Source organism: Emydura macquarii, unplaced genomic scaffold (genome assembly GCF_026122565.2).
Source record: "Emydura macquarii macquarii isolate MOO-44397 ecotype Brisbane River unplaced genomic scaffold, CSIRO-AGI_Emac_v2 contig_6, whole genome shotgun sequence".
In the NCBI taxonomy this organism is placed as follows: domain Eukaryota; kingdom Metazoa; phylum Chordata; order Testudines; family Chelidae; genus Emydura; species Emydura macquarii.
The window spans coordinates 466,935-483,375 of NW_027130143.1; the positions used below are offsets into that span (position 1 = coordinate 466,935).

General features: G+C 51.0%; 1 protein-coding gene across 2 annotated transcripts in view; it reads right to left on the reverse strand.

Moving 5' to 3' along the window:
• Positions 1 to 16,441, reverse strand: part of SHANK3 (SH3 and multiple ankyrin repeat domains 3) — a 663,543-nt gene that overhangs the window by 215,987 nt on the left and 431,115 nt on the right. For both annotated transcript variants that reach the window (XM_067548257.1, XM_067547515.1), the window contains exon 14: positions 3,908 to 4,021. In XM_067548257.1, coding sequence (XP_067404358.1) covers positions 3,908 to 4,021 — 114 coding nt within the window. The remainder of the gene's footprint in view (positions 1 to 3,907; positions 4,022 to 16,441) is intronic.

A 16,441-nucleotide genomic window follows, 5' to 3' on the forward strand; every position in this document is an offset into this window, starting at 1 on the left:
TGGGGCTGAACCTGTCAGTACCAGGGAGTGATGTTGAGACCCTGAAAACAGAGTTACTGGCGAAATCATGGAAGCTCTCCTCTAGACAACACGTTCGCAGGAGGCACCTGGACCAAAGATGGCACTGTGGTGAGCCAGGGCCAGAGCCAGAACAACAGGCACTGAAACATCAGGTGCTGGTACCAGGCACAAGGAGTCCTGAACAGCCAGGGCACCAGTACCCAGAGGTTTAGCAAGTCCAAGCCACTTCATAAGCCTCTGGTGTAGATGGCACCAGAAGGAATCCAGACTCTGAGGTGCTGAGGGTTGAACCCAGGAAGCTGCTGCCGACACTTCGGGGTAGGTCTCAATGGGCCCAGAACAGGCTCTGGAGTCGACGAATGCTATTGACCTGAGGACCATCTCGTGGCATGCCACCTCTTTGCGCACTCCAGCATCTGTCTCTCTACTGGACTTTGGTGCCGAGGATCCTGGAGCCTCCAGCAGCGAGTCCCTGACAAACCTTTGAAGCTTACACTGAACTCATTCGGCACCAACTTAGTCTGCTCAGCCTGTGGATCGAGACAAAGCCCAGGCTGGACGGGCATCTCCTTTACCGTGAAAGACAGAAACCTAACAACTGACAAACGTTTGTCTCAAGGCGATTTGGGGGAGACACTGATGAAGGAGGAGATGATGCAGTGAGCTTGGATTGCAACCAGAGCCACTCGCCTTTTTGTACCCTAAGAACCTTCCAGGACGGGAGGCAGAGGCTGGCAAGGGCCCCATGGACACGGCTTTTCAGAAGTCTCCTGGAGGTCCTGGCACAGAAGCCTTGACCCCACAAGTGGGAATATGCAGAAGGGGAACAGTCCATACAAGCTGTTTTGCCTCAACAGTCCCCCTCTTTGGGGCCGGTTTATACAAACAGCACAAGACAGACCTGACGGAAGTCCCCAAACGCAGGCCATTGATCACTCTGTGCCTGCAGTCCTTGAACGTTGTAACACAACATCTAGTCCTCGGTGCTGCACGTACCAGACTACGGCAGCTACCACCAAACCCGGGCTCCTCGTAGGCCTTCTCCTGTCATTCTGCCAGGACAGCCACCCCAGCCCAGCCCTTTCAGCTGGAGAAGCCTCTCTGCTGGGAGCTCATCCTCACCAGGGACCATCTCTCCCCTGGCTCTCAGCCCTTTCCAGCCCTCTGGCTCTAGCTCTCCAGCATGGAGACATCAGTGGCTAAGTACCTCCACCGTTGCCCTGCCTTCAGTCCTCTCTAGCCCTGGAGAGATCAGCTGGCAAACCCCTCGTGCTGCTCTCCTGCCTTCAGCTTCCCCCAGGAATCATCTACAGCTTTCTCAGAGACTTCTCCTATCTCTCGCAGCTCCCACCTACCACCTCCTGACCCTGTAGAGCCCAGGTTCCCTCTTTTAAGGCCAGCTGGGCTCAGCTGACCGTAGGTACACTGGCCTCTTCCCTCCTAAAAAGGCAGCATCACTCTCTGATGCTTCCCCAAAAGGGGCTGCGGGTGCCAGGCACTAACTGGGTAAATATCAAGCAACAGAGATCAAGTGCATGAAATGAACCAGCAACTGCTTTGCTATGTTCCGAGGCCTGGCACAGGCCAGGCCTAAGACCGGACAGTGTAGGAAGAACAGGGCGAGGATACATACGTACATCTGCAATATACGAGGCGCTCAGACTGAAGTGGCCTGCTCCTAGATTCATCTAAGTGAGAACACCCCATGGAGATGAACACAGCCCGAAGCAATAGCTCTGAGAGATCTGAACTGCTCCATTCATCTCTGGGGGTGTTCTCACGCCCCTCTCCAGGGAGGGCGTGTGTGAGCCTGTGCCATGCACCGAGCATGCCCATTCTCAACGCCAACTCAGTGTGCGTGGTACGCTTCACACAGAGAAGTTGGGCTTCCCCAGATGCCAGCTCAAACTCAGAGAGTCTCAGAGCCCCTTTGAGTGACAGCCTCCACCCCCAAGGGGCAGGGAGAGGGGCGTAGACACCATAAAAGGGCAGGAATCTCCAGATCCCAGCTCACAGGAGGGGGCAGAGAAAGGGGCTCAGATCCCAGTAGACACATGGTGACAGGAACAGAGGGGCAGACACCCCAGTGGGGCAGTCTCCCAGACCCCACCACACTCACATACCTTAAGGGAGAATGTGGGGCTGACAGGGACCCTCCATCCATAAGGCCCCCCCATGCACCCTGTCACCCAGCCCCGTATCACTCCTCCGGTGTCTCTTCCCCCCACCTAACCCCATTTATCCCCCTCTCTGCAAAAAGTCACGTGTAGAACAGTTTCAGCGGCTCCTGAATGTTCTGCTCTACTCAGACTATACTTCCCCAAAATAACGGCTAAACGAAGAAACACACACTCCATTTCTTACAGGCAGATTCACATTCAGAATTCTGCCAAGGGGGAAGGTTTGAATCTGCAGTGCCTGATGGTAGCTTATGTTCACCCCCAACATGCCCCTCAGCCACGGGGAGGTTGGCTGGTCTGAAACCTTTGGCTAATCTCTCTGCATGCAGGCATTGCAGTCTCTGGTGTGCGAGCATGAAGCATGTGCTTCTACGGAGAGCTAAACGCTTCCTTTAATCAGGCTTTTCGTTTTGTTTCCCCCAAACTGCCCTGGTACCGTGCACTGGCTACGACCCATGTCAGGCAGCGGAGAGCAAACAAGGGACAATCAGAGCCATGGGCTGAGCTCGTGTGGTGTGCAAAAAAGATTGGTAGAAGCTGTCAAGCTCAAGAAATGGGGGGAGGGGCGCTGCGCCTCAGGACTCCCTTGCTCCAGTGACCCCAAGTTTCACTAACCCTACCCCACACCCCCAGAAGCACACCACGTTTCATTTCAAGACCATCCGAGTGAGCATGTGGCTCTTCGCACAACTAGAAAGTGACCCTTTGAACAGAACGGGCTTCTCAGTCTCAACGCCAGCAGAGCTGGGGCGCCATAGGAGCCTGGCAGGACGTTAAACACAGTGCAGAGCACTGATGCTCAAGGACTCCACGCCAGCACCTGCCATGGCCCTGTGCGCACAGTAGCACAGCTGCCTTTTTTCCATAGCTGTTGGAAGGATTTTGCCATGACCACACCTCCTTCCTGGAAAGCCAGGCCCACATATGGAGCCTCTTCTTCGGAGGATTAGATGCAACTTGTGTCTTATCAACTGTGTGGAAAGCACCAGATGGACTGGTCCCTCCCTAGCCATTCACGCAGTGCTAGGCGCTGTTCCAGGAGACCAGAGCTTCCTGAGGTGAGCAACTGCTCACTAAGCCAATGCCTGCACAAGGCACTGAAGACAGGCACTTGGAAGGGGAAGCAAACCAGTCCCATATCACTCAGCCACTTAGCGTCGATTGCAGTGAGTTGGAATGCTGTGAATACAGTCAGAGACGCACATGGGAGCTGGCTCCTCCAGCCAGCGAAAGCTGAGAGCTGTTTAAAGAGATGAGCCCCTCTGAATGATGCACTGTATCAAACTGACAGCCACTGCTGGAAGTGCTGTAGCCACTCGACTGGTGACATATGAATCATCTCAGATTTGGCACCCAAAACAACCAGTGGCTGCATTTGAAGCCGTTGCCCTGTATGACTAACGTCCCAGCGGGCAGCAAGCACGTAGGCCGTGACACTGAACGCCCTGGAGGTGCTGACGGTGGGAACTCTGGACTGGGAGCAGCTAGAGAATCACTGACAAACTGACTGTAATAGAAGTGCTGTGATTTGGTGGGCTGCAGTTCATGGGATGGGCACCCAATGCGGAGGATGGGCAGCCTGAGAGCTCTGTGCAAGTGGAAATCCACAAGTCGGAATGTGTGGGACAGGACACGGCTGCCTAGCAGAGGAAGTGCTCAGTCAAGCACCCGAGAGCCAGTGGCTCTATGCAAGCAGGAAAGCTTACCGTGCCGTGGATCATACTGCCGCATCTGCACTTCCTCAATGCACTCTGCCGGGAACCAGCCAGTCCGTCCTTTCACGGTTCCTTCCCAAAAGCCACCTTCACCAATACTGAGCACTATGGAAAGAGAGAGAGAGACACAGATCAGAACAGGGAGAGCTTCTGGACCACGGGACAGTGCAGAATACAAAACTACCATGCTGAAGTGCACAACTGAGGGAACAAGTCTAGAGTACAAGCAAGGAAACAGGGAAAGAAGCCGCCCAAAAGCCCTCTGCAAGGCCTGTGTTTTGTCCTTTCAGACTCCTCGGTTAGAGAGTGAGACGCTTGGAGTGTGAGCCAAGAGCATTTCTCCTGTTTACAGGAAGCCTTGGAAGGGAAGCCAAGGGGGTTCCAGAGATGCCAGAGGCCTATTGGAAACAGGGTCTCAGCTTCATGAGCGTGTTGACTTTGCAACTTCAGAGGTCTCCCAGGAGGCGGGGAAGTATTGCTACTCTTCTACAAATGGCGAAACTGAGGCATAGAGAGGACAGTGATTTTCCCAAAGGCAAACAGCAAGTCTGTATCAGAGCGGGAGTTAGATCTCAGGAGTCTGACACCCAACCACATGCTCACGGAACTAGAAAACGCCGCCTCAGAGTGTGTCTGGCCTGCAAAAAGAGAAGATGACGTGTTCCTAACGGGCTAAATCTAGCAGCGAGGGCAAGGCAACTCAGGTTTTAAGTCAGGCGAGCAGCTGGAGTTACAGCCTCTACAGGAAACTGGGGGTGACCTCAAGCTGCCAAGCTGAGTTAAAAGCCGAGTTGCCTTGTCCTCACTGCTATTTTAACCCGAGTTCAGGCACATTCCAAATGTCTGACCTACCATCAGCACACTTCAGTATCAGTGGCAAAATCCTCCCAACCTAAGGGCCGAAGAGAATTCCAGAGTCAAGGGTCCCGTACTGGCATCTGGCCTGTGCCCCTTTCCTGATTACACCACCTCACTGATTCCCCGTGCATTACAGCAGCAGCACAGGGGTGTCTCTCCTGGAGCTAGGAACAAATCATTCAAGGTTCATAGGTCAAATCCATCCCCTTTAATGACACCTGAAAGTGAACTGGGAGCAGTGCAGATCCCAGAGCACAGGTGCAATGCTCTCCACAGGAGGCTTTGCCACGCCAGCACAGTTACGTTCTGCACCAGCTGCAAATGCAAAGTGTCCTGCCAGGACAGTCCCACACAGGCCGTGTCCAGCCTCCAGATGAAACACTTGGATCACGGTGGGGACGCCCCGAATACAGCAGTGGCGGCCGGCAGCTCTAAGCGAGCACTGGCAGCATGACCTGCTCTGGGGCACTGCAGCTCCTGGAGCACTCACAGTGCTAATCTGGAGTGCTAATCTGAGCAACGAAGGGCAGGCAAAAAGAGGGAGCTCGCAGAACCACCAACTCCTCTGCCTGTTCCCCCACCCACCACCATCACCCCGGCTCACCAGATGAAGCCCAAACCAGCTCATTCTCACCCAAACCCCAGGCACTTAGATCGATCCCCTTCACCATCCCGGTCCAAGCAAATGGAGTTGTGGAACCGGGTCTCACCCACATGCTCGTTAGCAAAGCCCATGCTGCCTTACTGACTCCAACACTCGGCTACAGGCTGAGCGGGAAGAGTAAACGAGCAGATGCTGCGCCAGCACCAGGAAGGAGGGAGAGTTGCCCGGTACTGCCCTCGGGGGAAGAATGGAGCAACTGAGACTGGTGGGGCACAGTGGACAGTAACAAACCGGAGTGTGATCACCAGCAGGTGGAGCCACTGAGACATTAAGGAATTGATCCTAGGGATTTATTTCAGCAACCCACGTTTCTATGAGGTGTTGTCAGAGCCACAGAGGGTAGCTCTGCACTGCAAAAGAGGTGTGTTCTGAACTCAGATTCGTTACCCCACCTAGGCTAACTCAGGCAGCAAAGACAAGGCACCTGGGCTGTTAATGAGGGTTGCAGCTCGAGTTAAAGCCTACGGAGAGCCAGCGGTGGAATTCGAGTTGCTGGAAAAAACACTCCAAAGAGCCGAGCGTCTCCGGGCTCCTCTACATCGAAAGTTAAACCAAGGTAACGAAGGTGTGAATTTAAAGGGCATTACTTCGACTTGAAGGCCAGAAGGAATTATCATGACCTAGTCTGACCTCCTGCACGTCGCAGGCCACAGAACCTCACCCACTGACTCCAGCAATAGGCCCATAACCTCTGGTGGAGTTATTGAAGCCCTCAAATCTTGATTTAAAGACTTCCGGTTACAGAGACTCCACCATTTACTCTAGTTCAAACCAGCAAGTGACCCGTGCCCTGTGCGGCAAAGGAAGGTGAAAATGGCCCAGGGTCTCTGCCAGTCTGACGTGAGAGGAAGTTCCTTCCTGACCCCAAATATGGCAGTCAGACCCCCGAGCATGTGGGCAAGACCCACCAGCCAGACACTTGGGAAAGAACTCTCGGTAGTAACTCAGAGCCTTCCCCATCTAGTGCCCTGTCTCCGGCTATTGGAGAGATTTGCTCATAGCAGTCACAGATGGAGCACGTGCAGTTGGAGGCCACTCTGCACACCATCCCCTCCATAAACTTACCAAACTCAGTCTTGAAACAAGTTAGGTTTCTTGCCTCCCCCCGGCCCCCACTGCTCCCCTTGGAAAGGCTTTTCTGGAACTTCACTCCTCTGATGGTTAGAAACCTTCATCTAATTTCAAGCCGAAACTTGTTAATGGACAGTTCATAGCCATTTCTTCTTGTGACAACATCACCCCATAACTTAAATAACGCCTCTCCCTCCCTGGTGCATTTACAGAGAGCAATCACATCTCCCCTTAGCCTTCATTTTGTTAGGATGAACAAGCCAAGCTCCTTAAGTCTCATCTCATAGGGCAGGTTCCCCATTCCTCTGATCACCCTGGTAGCCCTTCTCTGTATGAGTTCCCGTTTGAATATATCTTTCTTAAACATGGGACACCAGAATAGCAGCCAGTTTTCCAAATGATGTGTCTTGTATACTGATAACACTTCTCTCTCTCTCTACTGGAAATGTAATTCTAGGATGCATTAGGTGCGGTATTAGACTTTTTCATGGCTGCACCACATTGCCAGCTTAGTTATTCTGTGATCAACCAATACACCAGGTCTTTCTCCACCACTGCTTCTAAGTGGTAAGTCCCCAGCTTACAGTAAAAACTCTTGTTCTGAGTCCTTCAATGCATGACCTTACCCCATTAAATTTCATCCCACTACTATTACTCCATTTTTCAAGGTCATCCAAATCTTCTTGTATGATATTCTGATCCTTCTCCCAAGTTTGTGTCATCTGCAAATTTTTGTGCCAAGGTCATTAATGAAAATGTTAATGAAGATTGGTCCCAATGTTGATCCCTAAGGAACTCCACTGGTAACCTCCCTCCAGCCTGACAGTTCACCCTTCACTTCCAATTCTTGTATTAATCCTCATTTTATACAATTCAATTAATAATTTCTCATGTGGAACTGAATCAAATACTTTACTGACATCCAGGTAGATTAGAGTTACTGCATTTCCTTTGTCTAAAAAAAATCAGCTAGACAGATCAGCTTGGTCTGGCACAACCTACCTTTGGCAAAGTCATGTTGTATTTTAGCCCAGTTACCATTTACGACTATGCCTTTAATTTACTCTCTCTTGCGAAGTTTGTCCTAAAACCTGGCATACAACTGAGATCAACCTAATGGGTCTGTAGGTTCCCAGATCCTTTCCCCACCCCCCTTTCTTAAATACAGGTACTATATATGCAATTCTCAAGTCATAAGGTACAACCCCCAAGTTTATAGATTCATTAACCTAAACAGACCTAAACAAACTGGAGGATTGGGCCAAAAGAAATCTAATGAGGTTCAACAAGGACAAGTGCAGAGTCCTCCACTTAGGAAGGAAGAATCCCATGCACAGCTATAGACTGGGGACCGACGAGCTGGGCAGCAGCTCTGCAGAAAAGGACCTGGGGGTAACAGTGGATAAAAAGCTGGATATGAGTCAGCAGTGTGCCCTGGTTGTCAAGAAGGCTAATGGAATATTGGGCTGCATTAGGAGGGGCATTGCCAGCAGGTCACGGGAAGTGATTATTCCCCTCTATTCGGCATTGGTGAGGCCGCATTTAGAATACTGTGTCCAGTTTTGGGCCCCCCACTACAAAAAAGATGTGGACAATTTGGAGAGAGTGCAGCGGAGGGCAACCAAAATGATTAGGGGGCTGGAGCACAGGACTTATGAGGAGAGGCTGAGGGAACTGGGCTTGTTTAGTCTGCAAAAGAGAAGAGTGAGGGGGGATTTGATAGCGGCTTTTAACTACCTGAAAGGGGGTTCTAGGGAGGATGGGGCTAGGCTGTTCTCGGTGGTGGCAGATGACAGAACAAGGAGCAACGGTCTCAAGTTGCAGGGGGAGGTCTAGGTTGGACATTAGGAAAAAGTTTTTTACTAGGAGGGTGGTGAAGCATTGGAATGGGTTACCTAGGGAGGTGGTGGAATCTCCATCCTTACAGGTTTTTAAGCTGAGGCTTGACAAAGCCCTGGTTGGGATGATATAGCTGAGGTTAGTCCTGCTTTGAGCAGGGGGTTGGACTAGATGACCTCCTGAGGTCCCTTCCAACTCTAATATTCTATGATTCTATGATTCTATGATTAGAAATCCTAACTGCTGGACTTGCGCGTGTCTATTTTTAATCCTGCTTCCACTATTATGGCAGCAGGTCCTGTGGGATCCCGGTCCCACTGCTGGACTCTACACTAGTCCTGCCCAGGGATCTACTTTCAATTTTATGTGACAATTCCTTTAATATTCTTGCATAGAGATATCTGGACCCCCAATTTGGTCCCATTAAGGTGTTTGTGTGGCGCGTCCACTTAGGATGTGGTACTTTTTCCTTCCATATCCTTGTTCCCATTAGCCACCCTGCCACTGACCCCAAGTTTCCTATTACCCTTATTAAAAAACCGAACAAAGTATTCACTGAGGTGTTGGGCCATACCTAGTTTATCTTTAATCCTCTCGGTATTTAGTGGGCTCCCCTTTTTAAAACTGTTTACATGGCGAAAGCATCTTTTGCTACCGACTTTTGCAAAGTCCAGCTCTGCTTGGCTTTTGGCAGTTCTCACTTTATCCCGACACTTCCTGACCTCCCAGAGGTAGCTTTCCTTGCTGATCCCTCCCTTCTTCCATTCCTTGAAGGCTCTCTCTCAATAACTTGTTTGAGATGCCTGCCCATCTAGTTTGATCCAGAACCTTCCCTAAGAGATCTGCCCCCTTTGCTTGGAATCCAGGCTCCAGAGAGTTTCTGCAGCTTTAACCTAAACTAACGCCAACCCTCCTCCACACTCAGATCCTTGGGCTCTTCACTCCAGGCAGCTTCCTCTAACTAATTCTCATCATTTTTTAAAGTTTGTCCTTTTGGAGGGGAGGGGGGGAAGAAACACTAGTTGCAGTCCTGTTGTTTATCCTTCCCTTTAGTTTGAATGGAATTAACTTAAAATGAATTAAGCTCCTCTGTGGATAACCTCATTCAGAAGGAAGGTTGCCTTCATTTGCTTCTTAAACTAAAGTGAACTAAGATCTCTTTACCTCTCAAAGAGAGCATCCATACAGGAGTTTAAAGCACTTTGGATTCACACCTTCAGTTCATTTGGCTTAACTTTCCCAAATGTTCCTGTGTAGACATGCCCTCAGTTTCCCCAGGGCACTACAGGTCGTGGGTGTGCATTTGAGGAAGGAGAGGGTTACAAGAGTGTGAACATTAGTATGTCTCTGTGCTCCCTCCTCCCCTGCTTGGCCACTCAATCCCAGCCACTGCGTCTTCCTCCCATTCACGATTTGGGCTTCATGCGCATTAACTGTATTTTTCAAGCTGAAACGCCTGTTATCTCCTGCCCTTGCAATTAACCTCTAGTGCCCTTTGTACTGCTTCACTAAGATCCTAATGGGATCTTTAGGCGGTAAAAGCCTGATGAAGAAAGTGGCTTCTCTCTTTTCCTGTCCTGAGGCAGCATCACCCCAGCCTGCTTTATTGTGCCCATCCTGACACCTGGGCTCTCCCTGCCGCTGTGCTGCACCCCAGAGAAAGCTGCAGCACTGCACAGTCTCCTGAAGCACTTGCCTTCTCAAATTCAAAATGGTCTTAATCCACCTCCTGTGTCCCGGGGTAACCATCTGTCCCCACGACCTGCCAACTTGTCTCCTGGTATAACACCCTTGGAAGATTTTAGCAATCTTACTATTAGTTAGCATAATTTCTGTGCCACCACCATGGTGCACGTCTCTCATTACATAATGAAAACCAAGCATTAGCATCATTAGACATCAGTGCTGCCCCACCTCACCCGCGCAAGCCCCGCGAGGACGACACTAAATATACCCAGCCACCGATTCCTATACGGGAAAAACAGCTCAGCTTGTTCTCGTCTCTAGTCTTTTCTTTGTCAGGAGCCTGAATGACCCCAGCCCCTCCAAACACAGTCACAGATTCCAGGGCCACAAGGGACCATTGTGATCTAGTCCAGCCGCCAGTAGAACACAGGCCAGAGACCTGCCCCACAATAATTCCTAGCCTCAGTCTTCAAAGCAACACCAAATCTTGATTTAATGATGGTCAGTGATGGAAAATCCACCACAACCCTTGTTAAATTGTTACAGTGGTAAAGTTTTAATGGGCAGGGTAATTAATGCCTTGCTTCCAGTTTGCATTTGTCTAGCTTCAACTTCCAGCCATTGGCTAGTGTTATGCCTTTCTCTGCTAGACTGAAGAGTCTATTATGTCATATTTGTTCCCAGTGTAGGTACTGGTCATGTCCATCAGAATTGCACCAAAGCACAGAAAGCAATCAAATCACTCAGACAGCAATACAGCATCCGAAGACTTCAATCCTCAGAGCACCAAGAGAACTTCCAGAGGAAAACTGACCATATGCACACACTTGGAAACACCACCACAAGTGTGGAAGAAGACTGGGAAGCCCTAAAACAGACCAGCCACGAGGCTTGTGAGGAATCCATTGGCCTCACTACCTGCCGCCATCAGGACTGGTTTGACAACAACAACATCGAGATCAAAGTCCTCTTGGATTAGAAGAGGAAAGTTTTCTGCGACCAGCATCCATTCTGCTACCATCATCCCGTCGGAAGTAGAGCTCTTTCCATCAGCTCAAAGCTGAGGTTCAAAGGAGGACCCGAGAAGTCAAAAATAAATGGTGGGAGAACAAAGCAAAAGAAATGTAAACATTCGCTGACAGACATGCTCTGTGGAGCTTTTTCTGCGAGACAAAGACCGTGTACAGATCCAAGCTCACATAGCCTCACACCGCGGAGATCTGAAAATTGTGTTACTTTTCTTAAAGACAATGAATCCATCGAAGATCACTGGAAGGAACATTATCAAGAGCCTCTAAATCGAGAACTGAGTGTGACCAATGACAGCATCCCTCAGCACCCAGTCTGGGAAACTCTCATTATCTCACCAACACTTGAGGATGTCCTCAAAGCAATTAAGCAAATGAAGAACAATAAAGCAGCAGGTCCTGACAGCACACCCACTGAAGTAGTGAAAGTAGGGGGAGAACACTGACAAACAAGCTCCACTTGCCGTTTCTCAAAATCTGGCACACTGAAGAAATCCCAGCTGACTTACACAACACGAACATCGTCACCATTTTCTGAAAGGGAGACAGAGCCGACTGTGGCAACGTCAAGGTGCTGCCCTCCTCTCCATTGCTGGGAAGATTCTTCCTAGACCCTTACTGACTCGTCTGCCCCCTCTTGCAGAGGAAGCACTCCCGGAGTCCCAGCGTGTGCATCTGAAAGTGGGTTACAGTCCACGAAAGCTTACGCCTGCAGAAATGTCTTAGTCTTTAAGGTGCTACAGGACTCGTTTTTTTGTTTGGCTTCAGACCATCATGAGGCTAGGCAGATCCAGGAAAAATGTCAAGAACAAAACCAGGAGCTGTCCAAGGCATTTACTGACCTGACCAAAGCCTACAACTTGTCAGCCACGCGGCTCTGTGGAAAATCATGTCAACGTGTGGCTGCCTAAGGAAATTTATCACCATTGTAAGACTCCTCCATGACCGGAAGACTGCCTCCAGCCTGTGCAGTGGCTCTGCCTCGAGCCCCTTGCCATCAGCAGTGTGCCCTGGCTGCCAAGAAGGCTAATAGCATACTGGGCTGCATTTGTAGGAGCATTGCCAGCAGGTCACGGGAAGTGATTATTCCCCTCTATTCGGCATTGGTGAGGCTGCATTTGAAGTATTGTGTCCAGTTTTGGGCCCCCCACTACAAAAAGGATGTGGAGAAGTTGGAAAGAATCCAGCGGAGGACAACAAAAATGATTAGGGGGCTGGAGCGCAAGACTTATGAGAAGAGGCTGAGGGAACTAGGCTTGTTTAGTCTGCAAAAGAGAAGAATGAGGGGGGATTTGATAGCAGCCTTTAACTACTTGAAAGGGGGTTTCAGGGAGGATGGAGCTAGGCTGTTCTCAGTGGTGGCAGATGACAGAACAAGGAGCAATGGTCTCAAGTTGCAGTGGGGGAGGTCTAGGTTAGATGTTAGGAAAAAGTTTTTCACTAGGCGGGTGGTGAAGCACTGGAATGGGTTACCTAGGGAGGTGGTGGAATCTCCATCTTTAGAGGTTTTTAAGATGCGGCTTGACAAAACCCTCGTTGGGATTATTTAGCTGCGGTTAGTCCTGCTTTGAGCAGGGGGTTGGACTAGATACCTCCTGAGGTCCCTTCCAACTCTCTGATTCTATGATCTGAACTGGCGTAAAGCAAGGTTGTGCACTGGCACCCACTCTCTTCTCCTTTCTCCTAGCAGCTACAAAAATGCTAATCCAAGACAGTCTGCCATAGGGCACTGGCATCCAATATCAGACAGACGGCAATCTCTTCAACCTCTCTTGCCTTCGTGCCAAAACCAAAGTAACAGCAGGAACAATAACCGAACTCCAGTATGCAGTACACAGATGATTAACTGCTCCTCCAAAGCTTACAAAAGCCTAGGTCTAACCCTGAACATCAGCAAAACAAAAGTTCTGCACCAGCCTGCTCCCGGTCAATCATCAGACCCAGCAAAGAAGATCTACATTGCCAGAGACGAACTGGAAAATGCAGAACACTTCGCCTACCTTGGCAGCCATCTCTCGTGGAGGGCAAACAAACGTCGCGATTCAGCACAGAATCTGTTATGCCAGCCTTGCATTTGGCAGACTGTCTCGCCGGGTGTTCAACAACCACATCATCAGAACACACACTAGACTCTTGGTATACAAAGCCGTGATAATTCCAATTCTCCTCTACCGCTGCAAGACCTGGGTGCCTATCGAAAACACGTGAAAACCTGGAACGCCCGCACCAGCACTTTCTGCAGAAGATCCACAATATAAAGTGGGAGGATCGCCACACTGATGTCAATGTCCTCACAGAAGCCAACATCTTCAGTGTTGAGGCCCTGATTATCCAGCACCAGCTGAGGCAGAGCGGGCAGTGCGTGCATATCCTTGATGCACACCTACGAAAACAACTGCTGTACAACCAGCTCACCAAAGGAGAAAGGAAACGGGGAGGCCAAAAAAGACGGTTACTTACCTTGTAACGGTTGTTCTTCGAGATGTGTCGCTCATGTCCATTCCATGGTAGGTGTGTGCGCACCCTCATTCCCGGTTACCGGAACTTTTTTCCCTTTAGCAGTATCCGTAGGACCGGCTTCAGCACCCCCCTGGAGACTGCGCACATGCCGTGGTATATGAGGCGCTGCCGGCCCTACGCCCCCTCAGTCCCTTCTTGCTGCCAACTCAGATAGCGGAGACGGGGGGGAGGGGGGTCATGGAATGGACACGAGCAACACATCTCGAAGAACAACAGTTACAAGGTAAGTTACTGACTTTTCTTCTTCTAGTGCTTGCTCATGTCCATTCCATTGTAGGTGACTCAGAAGCAATACCTTGGAGCTATGCCCGAGTTACGGATGAGCTGCCTGCAGCATCACTCTGCTGAAGCCCATGTTGTCCCGCACCTGCTGGATGATGGTATACTGGGACATGAAGGTGTGTACGGATGACCAGGTGGCAGCCCTGCAGATGTCTTGCACAGGCACTCTCGCTAGGAAGGCTGTGGACGAGGCCTGGGCTCTGGTCGAGTGAGCTGTAATCATCCCCGGAAGTGGCACCTTCGCCTGCTCACAGCAGAACTTGATGCAGGAAGTTATCCACAATGAGATGCGCTGGGCGGAAACAGGTGAGCCTTTCATCCAATCAGGCACCGCAACGAAGAGTTGTGTAAATCTCCGGAACGGTCTCATGCACTCGATGTAGAATGCTAACGTCTGCCTAACGTCTAGCGTGTACCACCACCTCTCCTCCTCCAAACCATGTGGTTTGGGAAGAAACACAGGGAGAAAAATGTCTTGGTTTATAATGAGACTGGGAAACCACCTTAGGCAGGAAGGCCGGGTGCAGCTGCAACTGAACTCTGTCTTTATTGAATATAAGGAGGCTCCGAGGTCAGCACCTTAATCTCAGAGACCCTCCTTGCCGAGGTAATGGCCACCAGGAAGGCCACCTTCCATGATAGCAGCAGTAAAGGTATGTAGCCATGGGCTCAAAGGGGGGCCCTGTGAGCCGCAAGAGGACCAGGTTGAGATCCCAGAGAGACACTGGGTCACAGACCTGCAGATAGAGCCTCTCCACCCCCTTCAGGAACCTAATCGTCATAGGGTGGGAGAAAACTGATCTCCCCTCCAAAGGCTGGTGGAATGCCGATAGAGCCACTAGGTTGACCTTCAGGGAGGCCACAGCTAGCCCCTGGAGTTTTAGTTGCAACAAGTACTCCAGGATTGCCTGTATTGGCGACAACCCTGGCGAAATCCCCTGAGACTCTGCCCAATAGGTAAATTGCTTTCATTTAGCCCGATACACAACCAGCATGGAAGTTTTCCTGGTACCCAGCAGGATTTGCTGGACTTAAGCCAAACAGGCCCGCTCGCCTGCGCTCAGCCACGGAGCCTCCACGCCATTAGGTGTAGGGAGTCCAGGTCCGAGTGTAGCAAGCTACCGTGAGCCTGGGACGGGAGATCGTGCTGTCTCGGTAGCTCCAGCGGGGTGTGTGTGTGTGTGAGACCGATACATTTTGTAAACACTCTCGGGGCTGAGGAAAGGCCAAAGGGCACCACTGCAAACGGGTAGTGGGCGCCAGCTACCACGAGATGGAGGAAACGCCTGTGGCTGGGGAAGATAGAAATGTGGAAGTATGTGTCCTTTAGGTCGAGGGCAGCATACTAGTCTCCTGGACCCAGGGAGGGAATGATGGAGGCAAGGGAGACCATGTGAAATTTCAACCTCTTGAGATATTTGTTGAGACAACACAGGGCTAGCATAGGTCTTAGACCCCTTTTCGCTTTGGGGATGAGGAGGTACCTTGAGAAAAACCCTTTTCCCCTCATGTCCGGTGGAACCCCTTCTACAGCCCCCAGGTTGAGAAGGGTCTGTAGCTCTTGCATGAGGAGTTGCTCATGAGAGTGGTCCCTGAAGAGGGACGGGGGGGGGGGGGGGGGAGCTGTTGGGAGAGACAGAAGCAAACTGGAGGGCATAGCCTGCTGAAACTATGCCAAGGGCCCAGCAGTCTGAAGTGACCTTGGCCCATTCAGACAAGAAGGGAGATAGGTGGTTCAAGAAGGGGCAGGAAGGATCCAGGAACAGGCTGGAACACCGCCCTCAGGTGCACCTTCAAAATGACCATCTTTGATTAACGGATCGCCTAGACAACCCTTGCTGGGGGGCTGAGGAGGATCTCGGCATTGGTTGGCGTCTCCTAGACCCCCGATTTCTGTCCCTCTGCCTTGTAGGGCATGAACCGCTGTGGCTGGTACCTCTGCTGTTGCTGGCCCTGAGGACAGAACTGGTGTCTAGAGGCCTGAGGCGTATAGAGACCCAAGGAGCAGAGCGTGGCCCTCGAGTCTTTCAGACCATACAACTACACATCTGTCTGACCTGAGAACAAGGCCGATCCATCGAAGAGGAGGTCCTGAATGGACTGTTGGACCTCCTGGGACAGCCCCGAGGATTGCAGCCACAAGCAGCTGTGCATGTAGATGGCGGAAGCCATGGCTCTGCCTGGCGAGTCTGCCGCATCCGAAGTCGCCTGAAGTGCTCCTCTGGCCACCGTGATACCCTCCTCCAGGATAGTACTAAAGTCTGGTCCTGGGGCTAAGTGCCCACAAAGCACTTTAGCGAGTCCCAGAGACTGAAGTTGTACCTGCCCAGGAGAGCCTGTTGATTGGCAATTCGAAACTGCAGGCTTGCCGTCGAATAAACCTCTCTCCCGAACAGGTCCAATTTCTTGTTATCTTTATTTTTTGGTATGGAACCAGCCTGTCCCTGACTATCCCACTGGTTGGCCGCATCTACCACCAGGGTACTGGGAGAAGGGTGGGTGAAAAGGTACTCAAATCCTTTGGCCAGGACATAATATTTTTTCTCGGCCCCCTTACAGGCTGGGGCACTGAAGAAG